Consider the following 15,180-nt stretch of genomic DNA (forward strand, 5'->3'; position numbering starts at 1 on the left):
ATTCTGTTAATCTGTGGGGACAACGACTTAATACTACATTTAATTTTGTTAAGTGGGAGGAAGATTATTGCGGGCAAGATACAAAGAATAGTTTCTGCTCAAATCGTATAACATTTACAAGCTTAAATACGCTAAGACAGTTATTAATAATTGTATCAGAACATTTCCATGTATTCAGTCCACAGTTATGAAAGAAACTAAACACACAGGCCTCCTCCCAAATCAGACAATAATAATATTTACATTCCTCTACACTCTTGCTTCCAATACTCTTCAAAAAAAACTGTGAGCAAGTGCCAGTCTGCCATGAAACATTGCAGAAAGCATCGTTTTAGGCATTTCAGTCTGCTTCTGAGGGAGATTAGCCACTCACTGAGATAAAGCAACCTCTTTCCAGGATTTTTGAAAGAAAAGATGAAATTCATTTTCATGGAGTCTGTCATTGTCACACTAGAGAACTTGTTGGGAGCTGCACTTGTTTGCAGCCTACAGCTCCTGCAGGAAGAAGCTGTTTAACTGATGTCAGAATTTAAGCTTTCTACATGTAGCATTTTAATCTTCCAATTCATCTCCTAAACAGAAGCTGTTTTGAAACTCGGCTTCTTCCACATTGTTTCTGTTTCAATAAAATCAGTCTTTTTTTTCAAAAATGTGAAATCAGAGTAGATAGCAACACCTGTTTGGCATTTACAAAACTCTTTTAAAATCTGAGCAAGACCAAAATACTTTAAAAAAAAAAAAAAAACAATACTATCTGCAACATACTCAATGTGATCCCATATTCCTAGACTATCAACTGATTCATGCATTCTGCAGTTTGTTAGCACTAAGAAAGATACTGCACCTTTAAATGAATTTGCTTTGAAGCAAGTATCCTTCTGAAGGAAAAGAAATACACTAATATCTTAATGGAAAAGATAGAAAAAGTGTGTTCTGTCATTGCAATTTTTTTTTCCAAGCTCTTAATACTTACAGTATATCTTATGATGGCATTTGGCATCTTCCACAAAACAGTGGTACAGTTCTTGTAATACTTAACGTCCCCTCATAAGAGACTGCTGGAAGGTCCTAACAGCACCAACAGTGATCAAATGTGAAATCATTCAGCTTGTTGGGAGATAGATATCCAAACCTAAACACATGTGTTGAGTGAAATATGGTCTCCTGTATAGGGAAGTACAGCTAGTACAGCTCCATTGCTCTCTGCACTGAACTCTTGACAACTTCTCAACACAGTTCTTGACAAACAATCCTTAAACAACCAGAAGATTAAAAGATCCGCAAACTAAGGAAAACAACACCTATTTGTTCTGCATGAATTCTCCATAATCTTCAGTTACGTAACTTAAAGAAAGTGTATTGCTTACTCCACTCAAAGGATGCTGATGAAGCTCTCTTATGTGATTAATTCCTCTTTCTCTCTTTCCATAATCTGTGGTAATTCTATAACAGATATCACTCTAATGTCTAAATTGCCTAGGTAAATAAAACCCAAAGTAAAAGAGTTTATTTTTCTTTTCCTTCTCTATCTTTTGGAGGAGAGAGATTTGATTCTTCAAAAACTGGCATAAAGATAATACTTTTCATGACATTAATACATCTGTGTGATTAAATTAAAGCAAATTAAATCTAGACAGCATTTTTACACTGCCAGTAGTTGTCATGTACAACACTGAGTTTTCATTATTATCTGATTAAAATGACTTTGTCTTCCTCTGCTAAGAAAATGAAGGCTCACACTTCATTCCTTTACACTTGTAGGAATATGAGCACATTTTCTAAATGTTTAATTTTCAAATATTTCTTTTTTCTTGTGGTTGATCAGTTTTAGCTGCTGAGGAAGGTTCCTGTCCACCTTAGCTAAGGTTTGTGCCTAAATGAATATAGAAATAAGGGTGTACTTTAATGAGCAAAAATCTGTAGAAACTACTGACACTCAAAAGCTTTATTCTGCATCAAGAAAAAGGTGAACAGGAAAATAATATTTTCTGATGGTCTGCCTCCAAAATTCAAAATAGGGTCCCATGAAAAAAACCTTAAGTGTTGTTCTGTCTCTTCGATAGCAGACTGCTGTTGTTAAGAATATCAACATAGTTGATGTTTGAAGCAAAGCAAAATTCAGTTTCAAACCCTCCAATTATTTTGTCTCTTCACTGCTAAATGTAATTACAAACAACTCGAAGGTTCATCACTATAAAAGCACAATTTAAGATTCCCAGAGAACAGATATGTAAAGGCATTGTTTTCACACAGTTCTCTTAGTCAAGCCGTAGTTTAACAACACTACCAATAAACAAGTGCACTAAGCCAATGTAAAGCAGACAAGGAAATATTAATGTTTACATTCATCTTGGGAATCCTCCGGTGTTTCATTTATCGATGCTTATACAAATATGCCTCAAAGCAACAAGCAAGAATGATGTGGATGAATATGACATAACTACAGTCATCCCAAAGTTCACTTGCCTAACTATGCACCATCTCAAAGGCTGCTTAAGCACACAAAAATTTGTTGCAAAAGGGCAAAAAAGCACAAACATGAGACCAGGTTCTGCATTCTCCTTACAAAATTATCACTCTAACAGAGCAAACAGCAGTTTTCAGAGGCTGACTTAAGTCTTTGTCCCTTCCTCACAATCAGCAGGAAATGCCTGCAGCCAGTTCGAAACCACCCTCCTTAGAATTACCCAAACTTTTCCAAACCCGTTTGACACCTGTTCAGTTTCTCCTGTTCAGGAAGAGAGACGCTAGGGCACGCAAGATGCAGATTCAAACAAATTAAACCAGGCAGCAAGTGAGATCAAGAATTTACATGAGGCAATAGGAGGTGTGTGGTTAGGATACCCAATCTCTATCTACGATGAACAACTACGGCGTCCTCTGCTTCACTGTTATGCAATACACAGATAGTATTTAACCCCTTGCTGGTTTGACACATGTTGTGGAACTGATCAGCTTTTGGGGAGGAGGTAATTTGACAGTTCATGCACTATTAATTGCCACCCCTCAAGCGAATGAATCCCACCAGAGCCTTCAGCATTCCTCACCCACCCAAAGCCACGAAAGATCTGCCTCCTGCCTCGAGCATTGCGACACCATTTCTATTGCAAGCACCATCAACTTCACAACACCTGCCTGGAGAAGAACCTGAAAGGCACAGGCTTAAACCAGAGCACACACTCACACCGTGACTCCCTGACACCAGCCTGGCTCTCTGAGGGGTTCCCAAGGGAGAGCTGAGAGCTCATTAGCCCCCACAGCATCACTGAGACGAGCAGCAGCCCCACAGCAGAATGGGCTCGGTGCCTCCTTGAAGTCCCCCATATGCTGTTTTGGTACTTTGTGCCCTCACACACTCTGTTTAGTGAGTTTGGTTGGAACTATGTAGCTGTATTGCAGAAGTGTAATTATCAAGATGATGAAACACCCTGTTTGCCAGATGCTGCTCTCGGGGCATCCTACTGAAACAAGGTGGGCAGGCAGTGGGGACTAAAAAGTCAGGTGAGAGGGAAGAATCATTAGGCGGGGTGGGAAAGCCACTGCCTTTGTCACTTTCTGAGCAATCAATGCTCTTTCGGGAGTGGCATGGTCCTCCCCGCCTGAGCTCTAGAGCACCCACCACCATCCTTCGCGATGGATGCAAGGACGCCGAGTTAAAGGGTTGTGGGGTGCCCGACCGCGCCGACGGCCGTGGCTCCTCTCAGCCCCCAGCACCGCGAGATCGCTGCCCCGGGGCCACCTCTCCCCATCCCTCCATCCCTCCCGCCCCGCAGCCGGGAGGAGCGGTACCTGCTTATCCAACGCAGCATCCTTGGCGCTGACGGCGACGCACCCCTTGGGAGCCGGCACCCGCTCGCAGTTGCAACCCTCCAGCATGTACATGCCGGCGGGCCGGGCGCTCTGCTCTCCTTCGAAGTAGAAGAGCACGTTTTGGTAGAGCGCGAACCACTTCTCGTGCCAGCGGTTGGTCTCCGCCGTCTTCTTGCTCAGGTAGCCCCGCTTGGTGCCCTCCTTCCGGGCCAGCAGCGCTAGGTACAGGGCATGCCCCTCGTTGTACCGCACACTCTTCTGCATCTTGCCCCGCGGTTTGCTGCCCCCCCGGGCCCCCTCCGCTACACCGGCTGCGCCGCGGCCGCGCTCCGCGGGCTGCCCTCGCCCCACCACCGCCCTCCCCGATCTCCTCCCGCCTCGGAGGCGGCCGCCGTTAAACCTCGTCCCCGCTCCGCGTCCCCGCCCCGCCGGAGCCCCGCGGGAGGAGGGAGGTGCTCCCTCCCCCTCCCCTTCCTGCCCACCCCCCCACCCCCCGCTTCCCACCCTCTTTCCCGGGCAAACTCCGGAGTGACGCGGAGGGATCAGGCGTAATCCGCTTTGGAGAGCGATTTAAAGAGCAAAGTCGCCGCTGAGAGCCCCGCGCCCTCCCTCCTCCCTCTCCCGCTCCCCCGACGCGGGGGGGAGCTGGGGGGCACCATGGGGATGAAGATGATGGAGGGTCGGATGCGATGAGCTTGGCCGCTGCGGGATTTGGGGGGTTTGCGGTTGTTTTCCCGGTAGTTTGTGGGGGTTTTGATGCTTTTGAGTGAAAATCTTGGAAAGAGGCAGCCCTGGGTTGAGCGCGGTGGCGGGAGTCGGTGACTGGGTTTGTGCGTTAAAGCGCAAGCAAGAGGCGAAATCCAACTGAAATGCCAGAAACTCGTTGCTTTGAACCCGGTACTCACGTTTATTCAACGCGAGGAAGGGGAGCTTGTCGGCAGGGCTTATCCCGGGGAGCTGCATCCCCGCTCCTTCCCCAGCATCCCTGCTGAGCATGAGTAACCCGGCGAGGGCTGCAGCCAGCCTGTTGTATGTTTACTCCTTACACTGAGTTTAGCGAGGCTAGAAGCAGGCACGGTTCTGTTTCTGCAGTCAGGACATTAGAATGAGGAACGGTCAGACCTTAATAATAGAAAATACGCTCTGGCAAAGGAGCTGGTATCAAGAATTGTTTCACATAAGACATAAGCAATATAGGCATTTCCACGAGCTAGAGGACTCTGTGCCTGTAATTTACCAAATAATTTAAACTTCCTTTTAAGGTTCTTTCACAAAAAGGCATTTGAAAACTCTTTCATTTATAAATGCATTTTGGAGATGTCTCTTCTGCTTTATAGTGAGAAAGTGAGAAAGAAAATTCATTCTCTCACTAGCTGTCTGAACAAAAACGTGAAAATGGAATACTCAGTGAGCTGTACAATGCGCAGAACGAGTTAGAAAGTATTCCCCATGTAGTATCAGTGAGTGTGATTTGGAATATTATTTACAGGAACTGTGGACCCATGTGGAGTTTTAAGGCTCTCATTCTGCAAACATAGCTTTCTGTCAGAACAAACAGATGCACAAATCCTGCTGGAACTAACTTGTTTTCTTTGTGGCTTCACACAGTGAAATTTGAGCTTAACACAGAACATCGAAGTCCAGGTTTTGGAAAGGGGTTGGAGATCATTTGAGGGCTTTGTGTGTATAAAATTACTCACATGCATGCATCTCAGTAACTGGGCTCTTCCTTGCTTCTTACAGTACATCTTTGTTTGAAATTCACTCAACTAGCACTATCCAAGTCAGTATTAATTCAGTGTGTGAAACTCCATGGGATATCCTATGTCTTAATGCATGTAAATGGCAAGGCAGAAAAAAACAGGGGAAAGAAGCTGTCTGAGACGCAAAAGAGAGTTTTCAGATACTTGACAGTAAGTGTGGAGTCAGTGCTTTCCAAGGTAAGCACATCGTATATCACAACCAGATGCTAAGGTAAGAACCTGTCTTTGCCAAGATAAGGTTGCAAGTTTCTGTACCAGTTTACATAATCTGTACATTAATAAAGCTGCTGCAGAAATCAGAAATGACTACATACCATCTATTCTACCACAACATTTGAGACATACAGTAAAAAGAAATGTCAGGAGTTAAATTTTAACTACAAAATGAAGAAGGGGTTTCCTTTCAATACATAATTTTTCTCGAGCTGAAAGTCTTGAATATGTCATTGCACAGCAATCCTGGGAATTACAAGGCATTTAGTGTTCCTGTTCGCTACAAGTGAGCACTGACTGTGTAACCATCAGTTTGTCATGAATTCCTGTGCTTTACTGCTCAAAGTATGATTTAGTTCTCTTAATGATATTTTCTTAATTACTTGATCATCCTTACACAAGTCCAACCTAGTTTTTATTACTTTATCTACTACATAGCTATGTATGTATATACTAATGCATCTAAACACGTTAAGTAAACATGATTTTTTTTTTGAGTCTTCATCACCAACAATAAAGAAGGGATTGTTTGTGGTTTGTTGTAGGGTTTTTTTTTAAGAAATTCTAGGACAAATTCATATGTATGAACATGGGCAAACAGATGTAAAGGAATCTGTTGATGTGATTTATTCTGTAGGGCTCTGAACAAAAGAACATACATATAAGCACACCAGTCCGCTTTCTTTTCTATGCTCCTTAATTAATGCTTTCTTTTCTTTGTGTTTTCATTCCAGGGGATTCAGTCATAAAACCTCACTCCTGACAGCTGTGTCATTATGGGCCCCAAGGAGCTTTCTGTAAAACTGTGGTGGAAAGTTGTAGTCACATATAAGCTAATTTAACAGATTTAGCTTATGTCTACCTTGAAATTTCCACGAGGAACTAATTCATTGCATATTGTTCAGAGCTGTCATAAACGGCAGGATTCATAGCATTGTATGACTGTGCAATTGTTGATTCTCACCCAGAAGTGACCATGAGAGCTTGGGGGGCATGTCAGTGTGTTGTCACTCTTCTGAGTGACAGGAAAATCTTATTTCATAAAGTATGTAAAATCTAGGCCTCTGTTCTCAAAATTACCTTGGAAAAAATATTATTAATGTAACAGTAGTAAAAACTGATTAAAGCAATGGGGAAAGGATGTTACACTACCATTTTTATGTCTGGGCTTGTATGTATTTGTTATGTGTTGCTACTCATTTTGAATGCTTATTTGTCAGTAATTTGAGGTGATTGTAAATCATTATTTACCTTTTCATTTCAAAGTAATGTATCAAGTACAAAATAATTCTGTAAAGCTGTTGAACAGCTTTACAATATCTTATGGGGAAGAAACTAGGTTTCATTAAGAATATACCTATATATCTCCTCATATATATTGTCTGAAAAGTAGAACGGAACTAATATCCTTTTTGTGATTTTACTTTTACGATTTTGCTGACATAATGGTTTACTTTCTAAGGCACAAAGCATGATACAGCTATTTGAAAGAAGTTTAAAATATGTTTTAAATAACATCAGTTATCTGATAAAGCAGGAAAATTTTCAAACACGTATTACACATCACTGATATTGTAAGTCCTGATTATCTTGAAAATAAGAGACTCTTATGTACATGTAAATGTCTTTTGCCTTTTATGATTCTCCTTTTAAACTACTACAAACAAGTTTGTGTTTGCTAAGTCTAGCTTTTCATGTCATTTGAGAAGATTTGCTTTTCCTATTTATCTAGAATGTTTTGGGGGGGGGGGGAATTGTCTTGGCTAACCAATTTTAAACCATTGTGTGTGCCAGATCATGGTAATTCATTCCTCATGGTTACTAATAATTTTTTTTTTAGCAATTAGAAGCAGATGTTGAAGTCGGCCTTCCTGTGGAAGAGATGTCACTACACGTACCCCTCAGTCATATGGGAAAGGTCATGGAATAAGTGTTGATGAGATTCCTTCCTTCAGGAATCTCAGGCCTTCAGGTCTTCCACGAAGCAGGGAGGAAAGAATTTTTACTGAAATATTAAAGGGTAACAGAGGGACCGCTTCTGTCAGTGGGAGATTTTAGCAGAAGTCAAAAGAGGTGATCCTGCCCCTCTACTCTGCTGTCATGAGACTTCTCTTGGAGTATTGTGTAGTTTTGATATCCTCAACATAAGGAGGACATGGAACTGTTGGAGCAAGTCCAGAGTAGGGCCACAAGGATGTTCAGGGGGCTGGAGCTCTTCCCATAAGAAGACAGGCTGAGAAAGTTTGGGCTGTTTGGGCTGGAGAAGAGAAGGCTGCATGGAGACCTCATAGCAGCCTTCCAGTATCTGAAGGGGGCCTATAAGGATGCTGAAGAGGGACTCTTCATTAGGGACTGTAGTGATAGGACAAGGGGTAAACTTTAAAGGGTTTAAACTTTAACAGGAAAAGTTCAGGTTAGATATAAGGAAGAATCTCTTTACTGTGAGGGTGGTGAGGCACTGGAATGGGTTGCGCAGGGAAGTTGTGAATGCTCCATCCCTGGTAGTGTTCAACGCCAGGTTGGATGGAGTCTTGGGTGACATGGTTTAGTGTGTGGTGTCGCTGCCCATGACAGTGGGATTGGAGCTAGATGATCTTAAGGTCCTTTCTAACCCTAACCATTCTATGATTTCATCATTCTATGGAAGGATTGTCATGGAAAAGAGAAATTTGGGAGCAACAGCGGATTAAAATCGAAGAGCCAGCACCCGGGTTGCTGACCAAAAGTTTAGAGATATGCAGACATACTCCGTTAATTCAGATCTCTAGAAGTACTTATATAATAAAGATATGACAGACATACACTAAGTTCCTGATTGATGCAAAGTCTAGTGAAAATAGAATTTTAAAACTTCACATGGTTAAAACCTTCATATTGAGACAGATACTTAACAAAAGCATGACTGTCAGAGCTGAAAGTTAGCAGAGATTACTCCCTTTTTTCCTATTCTGACAGCTGTGTAATGAGAATTTTACAGACCCTTTGATTAGTGCAGTAGTATTAAGAAGAGTATTGTCCTACAGTTCGCAGATAGCCAAAGCACAAAACTTTCTTGACATTCTTGGGCGATAGCTTAAATTGGTACTTCGGATGTTCCAAAGACATTGGCGTGTCATAACACAGATTTCATAATGTTCTCCAAATGTGAGTCAAGAGAAACAGCCTGATAACCGAGCTCTTAGCTCTTGCAAGTAAGGGATTCAGCAGACACCAGGATATGATTACTCTTAAGTTTCAGAAAGCCCTTAGTAACTGGGAAAACAACTTTAGTATTAAAAATACAGAGTAGGATAAAATTTCCTTTTATTCACTGTGAACTGAGTATAAATGCAAATCACTTTTTGCTTATTCTGTCAAGATAATCTCACATATTGGCCTAAAAATACAAAAAATGTGTAAAATATTAAAGCATCCTCATTTCTTGGGAAAAGAAATTGGAAGATTGGAAGAGTGCAGCGGGTGCCATCTGGAATAAGTAAGTAACCCTGAGAAGAATTTGTGATGTTTACAAGGCTCAATGCTGATACAGGGAATTCTATCCATCTGACATAAAGCCTGCAAATAATCTGCCACTGGGGTGCATAATTCAATACAACAGGTTTGATAAACCAGAAGCAAAATTCCCTATAGTGACCTTGAAAGAGACATTTAATGTATTACGCATCTGAGCTTTCAGCAGTACAGCACCTTACTTTGTAGGTAGGCAGACCCATATGCCGTAAAAATCAGCTTTATGGGAAGTGGAATCCACTGTTCTCTTAATAGAAATCAGACATTGCAGGGTACTCAAGATCATGTGAAATCTCTGAGACAATGCCTTTTTATGAGAACATTGTGTTTATATTTGGTACAGATGCAATACATCGAAAACCATTTTAATGAATCTGTTCAGATGTAGCTGGGACTGTACAAATGCCTGGAGAAAATATATGTAACAGAAACAAAACACAAACAAAAAAATCTTAAAAGGCTGTAGGCAGAGCAGCCCTGGCAACAGTGATCTGAGGCAATGTTATCACATGCAAACAGAAAGATACCAAACAGTCTTGCTTAACAAGGGTAAAGAAATTAAGCTTAACATCAGGCATTGTTTGTCTTGGGGATTTCTGGTTAGGTGGGAAGTGGATAGGGGATATCTGTAATTGCTGACCCACTGTTGCTCAAGCTCATTCATCCTGGTCCAGACTTACATTCACATTCTCAGCTCATAACCTTGGTAGCTGCTTGGGAGCTATGGAGTATGCTTTTCTGTCCAAAAAAAAAAAAAAAAATCATTAAAAGAACAAAGGAAAACAGGAGAAAAAAATGTTCTGGAAAAGCATAACACATGAAGAAAAGAAAAAAACCAACAAAAAAGCAAAACAAAACAGAACTACAACAATATCCAGCTACAGTTATATTCAACACCAGAAAATTTGTAACTTCATCTTTTCATAGTAGAATGCTTTCCAAGGTAGAAGGATATTAATCGCACTTCATATTAATGCATCTATTTTTTAAACAGTACAAAAATAACATTTACTCTGCTTGTCACAGAGCTGCTACTGCTGCAGGCTGAAGTGAATAAAGGCCTGAATCCATATAAAAATACACTTGGGATTTTTAATGCAAAAATAAGTCATGACTTATTTCACAAGTAGGTTCCTCTTGAATGCATAGTAAAGAAGTGAAAGAAAAAATATTTTACTGTTAAAAAAAATATTTTACCATTTTTAAATGGTAAAATGTTCACTCATTAGTGTTTGTCTTCTTAGGTCAGTTGGATTGTTTTGATTAACACAACCTTTTTGTTAATTATTAGTGGAGCTGAAAGGTATTTTTTACTCCAATTTGACATCCTATTTTTTTGTATCAATAATAAAGTTAGATTTATAATATTCAATAATTTTGAGTAAGACTGTTTCTTGTTTGAGGGGTGCTTCTTTTACCAAAGAAAGAGGCAACACAAAAATATGTCTCTTATTGATTTATACTGGTTTTAATTTTTGCTGTGGTATATAATGGCTTTGTGGAAATAGTTCTAAATTTCTGACATAAGTGTAGATACATAGATGAGATACAGCTATCACATAGTAGTTTTGTCAGGTATTAAGAAAGGCTTATTAGATAATGCCTTCGAGTCTTCTTCAGGTAGAGCAACAAAAGATCTGGAATTTACATATCCTATGGGCACATGAGCCTGCAGTATAGGTAAAGTAAGGATATGAAATCTATACTGCAAGACTGGATGAGAAACATTTTCCATGTTTAAGATTTAAAAGAGCTTTATTCATCGCAAGTTGTGCTCAGTGCAGAAATCTCTAAAATTATTAATCTCCAAAACTCTGGTGAATTAGGGAAATTGTATTGTTCAACCATTTAAACAGTCTATAAAATTCAGACATTTTTTATTTGGTTTTGCAAAAGTCAAAAAGGGCTTACCTATATTTGAAAATTCTTCAAAAAAGTCAAACATATCAAATACCAGCTTATCCTCAAATTGTTCATTGCTAGTCAAACAGATTTTTTTAATGAACCATAGCTTTAGAAAAGTCACTTTCAGTTCCAGCATAAAGAACTCAAGACACCTTGGTTCTCCCCCAGAATGAAAGTTACTGGCCTTGGAGCTGTCATAGCATTGCATTCTGCTGTAGTTTCAATCCAGTAGGAATAAATACATGAACTCATTTGTAAAGCACTTTGAAGTACATCAGTGAGAATTCACTGGAAGAGCTTCCGGTGACAGGTTGTCCTATTCCACTGCATGGTGAAAGGAAAAAACGCTTCTCCATGTCATCTACCAGGTTCTCACTTCTGATTAGCTTCTATCCAAAGAATGAGCTCACAGGATTTTTGACAGAAAGCTTTATATATGTGCATTATATACACTTTCTGAGTATGGATTGTAATTATTAATTGCTCATGTATAGATTTCTGTTTAAAACTGTTACTTCCAATGGATTTAAGGAACGTTCTGGGATACTACAGTTGTTATCACTTACTGATGTAATTACTATGTATGATAAAGCTTGCTCATCCTGTAAAACTGATTCTTTTTCTTCTATAGGGTATGTCTTTATGTTTCTGTGTTACTCATCTGTAATGCAAGGTGACAAGCAGTGTAATTGAAAGAAAAGAGAACGGGAGGTCTAGAGTACAAGATGCTTTCGTGTCAGACATGGGATGTATTTAAACTCTTTTGATAAGAGTTTTGATATATGTCTCTCAGGTAGCATCGAAAGATATCAACCAGCTTGGGTGCACAGAGTTTGGAGAGAATAACTTAAGTTATACCTCTCAGCCTCTCCAAAAGCTTTCCAACCTCTTTTTCAGAAAAGCTTTTAAAATGCTCTAAGTGAGGTAAGTGGAATTAGTAATGTGATACAGAACTTTATGCCCTCCAGACACTCATTCATACTCAGTAAAGACTGTAATGATTGCTCATTTATCTCTGGTATCTGGTCAGTAGGCAATGTAAGTAAGTAAGTCAGTGCCGCCTGTTCAGTTCTAGTAAGTTGGGTAATACGTGAGTCTATGGAATGGGGGAAGAGGAAGGAGGTCAGCATGCTCCATACTTTTGTTAAGACACATTCTCTCATGTTTACAGCCATTTTCCTCTGGTGTAAAGTTCAAGAAAAAAATAAAAAGGAGAAACTCCCTCCTGGGGAATTCTCCAAGTGTGAATAAGGTTAGGCTGGTGCATTTAGCATCTCACTGTCCCTATTCCAGCCCACCTATGGCACTTAAACCATCAGCAGATAGCATCTCCAGGGCTGGGTTGGATGGGGCTTGGAGCAATCTGGTCTAGTGTGATGTCCCTGCCCATGGCAGGTGATTGGAACTGGATGAGCTTTAAGTCCCCTTACAACTCAGACCAGTCTGTGATTCTATAATTGTATTATCTCTAAAACCAATATGTGCTAAGCATTTTCCTGCTGATTTTCTCTCCTTACTCTGTAGATAGGAATGAAATTAATTGTACATGCTTTGCAGGATCTTTAGACAACTGTCAAAGCTGGACTCATTTTATCATGTTGCAATTGATGGTTCATCTGTGGCTCCAAGAATACCTTATAATGGTAATAAATGACTGACTCACATTTGATATGTCACATATATGTACAGGCAGTTATATATAAAGACAGTGGTTTTATTGTTCTCTGCCGCACTTTTTTCATCAAAATTCCCTTCTTTCAAAACAGTTTAAAGATAATAATTGCCTGAAGTTAGAGCCATCCAATATGACTAAAATTGAGTTATGACATAAAAATGGATATGAAATATAAATGAAATGTCTATAATTTATAGGAAAAGTATTGTTCTGATTCCATTTCCCTTAACACCATTTTCATGCTGTGCTTTCTTGAATTATTGCTCTAGCTTGAATTGAGCTGTGAGCTGTACATTGTCAGCCTTACTGGGATGTACTGTATAAATTATGTAAGTCTATTAACATATATGCATCAGAATAGCTGTTAAAATTAGAAGTACTAGCACAACTGGGGAACAGACAAGAAAATGAGTTAGTTAAAGGAGTTCGGTAGGCAAGGACAAAACAAAATTATGAACTATCGGCTTACTGATTTCATTTGGACTTCTTAGTAATAGTCACTGTTGTCCTTTTCTCTGCTATTTTATTTCCAGATACAGCAAAAAAACTTCATAAAGAAAATATTCAGGAAACATCTCAAAGTGCCCGTTTATTCTGCTACCTCTAAAACATCCTTTTCTGAGCTAATCTTCTGACTTAATCAAATAAAAATACAGCTATGCACAGATTTTCTGCAGTCTTCATCTACCCACAAAAGCTGAGCAGAAATACAAACCTATTTGCATTAAATACAAGAGTTTATGCCCCAAACACATTTCCCATTGTAATCAAATATATTGAATTTTTTGGCTAAATTCGGTTTTTAGTAAAGACAATCATATGCCCAAAATAAAAATGTTGTTTTATTTTTTTTTTAATTTGCCAGTGGAGATGGAATGTCATAATGCAGCAAAGCTTGTCACATACAGACAGAAGAGCTACAACTGCTTCCTGACTCCCTCAAATGAATCAGCTGGTATAGAGTAGCATTTAGGCACGTTTCCCAGAACATGTGTACAAAGCTTGATGATAACACATTTTCCTCTATCTTGAGAGCTCTGACACCCCTCTAATGCCAAAACAGTGTCTTCAGCAGTATCTCCTTCAGCTCTGCACATTATAAACTTGCAGGAGTTTCTGCAGGCATGACCCTGGCATGGATTATGCTTCTTGGCCGTAAATACTCTGTATGTGCAGCCCCAAACAGACCTATACACCAGCCTTGCAAGAAGGATTGGCTGATGCTCTGTCTATTCTGAAGTGTTTGCTGAGCCCTTTCGATGAGGAGTTGCTATTCATGTGGTGCTTGTGGGCTGAGTGCATGTTAGTAGCGTGCTGCTGTCTGTGATTAACTGCTGTCCTGACTGATCCAGCCTGCAGTGCTCTCCTTATCATCTTGTCTTTGCTATCTTTCAAAAAAGCATATATGGCTCTCCCTTCAACCTCTCTGCTTCAAAGTCTTGAAGTGTGGAGGAAGCTTGTGCTGAAAAGACCCAGGTAACTTTTCAGAAGGAAATTTTATGATTTAGGTAAAAAGTTTTATCATGTCAGCAGTTCCAAAATAATCTTTCTATTGGAATAAAAAAGTAAAACTCACACTCTCCAGCCTTTGTGAGAGGCTTCTGCAGGAAACCAGTCTTCCCTGATTACTGAAATCACAGGGCTTGTTACAAGTATATGATGTAGGAATTTATTATTGATTCATGTGTGTATAAAACTTCTAATGTACACACTTACTATGATACCATTAACTCATAGAGCTTGGAAGGATTTAAAAATCTAACCCTCTCCCTAGGCAGACTGAGCCAAGCCAGCACCATCCCTGCATCCCTGAGTGATGGTTATCTCCCAGCTGCAGAGGTCTCCAAGACTTTGGATTTTTTTCCCAGATGCTCCACACCATCTATTCAAGTGACTAGCGAGCCTTACGTTTGGGAGTTTTCCCTTAACATATAATCTGAATCTTCTTTCCTGTGATATTAAGTCTCTGTACCTCTCTACACCTGTGGGACACAGGGAACAGGCTTGTTCTTTTTTGCAGCAGCCTTTTATGTTTCATAAGACTGTTGCCATGTCTGCCTCTCTCCAGCTTAAACCATTTTGCAGTCTTCCCTCCTCTGGCCCTGTTTGCAGATAACTCATCATTACCACATCCCTGTCCTGGTCTCAGTTGAGTAGCTCCTTGTCTTTCTTGATATGATGCCCATAGTTGGGCAAGACATTCACTCCAAGGACCTGTCTTGCGGGACACACTCCTGCTCACACAGCTTCATCTAACGTCTGCCTTTTCACAACAGCATGATACTGTTGACTCATATTCAGTTT

The 15,180-nt window shown here is 40.1% G+C and overlaps 1 protein-coding gene across 2 annotated transcripts in view; it reads right to left on the reverse strand.

The window, feature by feature from the left end:
* The window catches only part of RASGRF2 (Ras protein specific guanine nucleotide releasing factor 2), a 130,424-nt gene extending 126,350 nt beyond the window's left edge, over window positions 1-4,074 (reverse strand). For both annotated transcript variants that reach the window (XM_065661466.1, XM_065661465.1), the window contains exon 1: window positions 3,790-4,074. In XM_065661466.1, the coding sequence (XP_065517538.1) occupies window positions 3,790-4,074 (285 nt within the window). The remainder of the gene's footprint in view (window positions 1-3,789) is intronic.
* Between the last annotated feature and the right edge of the window lie 11,106 nt (window positions 4,075-15,180).

Source organism: Lathamus discolor, chromosome Z (genome assembly GCF_037157495.1).
Source record: "Lathamus discolor isolate bLatDis1 chromosome Z, bLatDis1.hap1, whole genome shotgun sequence".
Taxonomy (NCBI): Eukaryota; Metazoa; Chordata; class Aves; order Psittaciformes; family Psittacidae; genus Lathamus; species Lathamus discolor.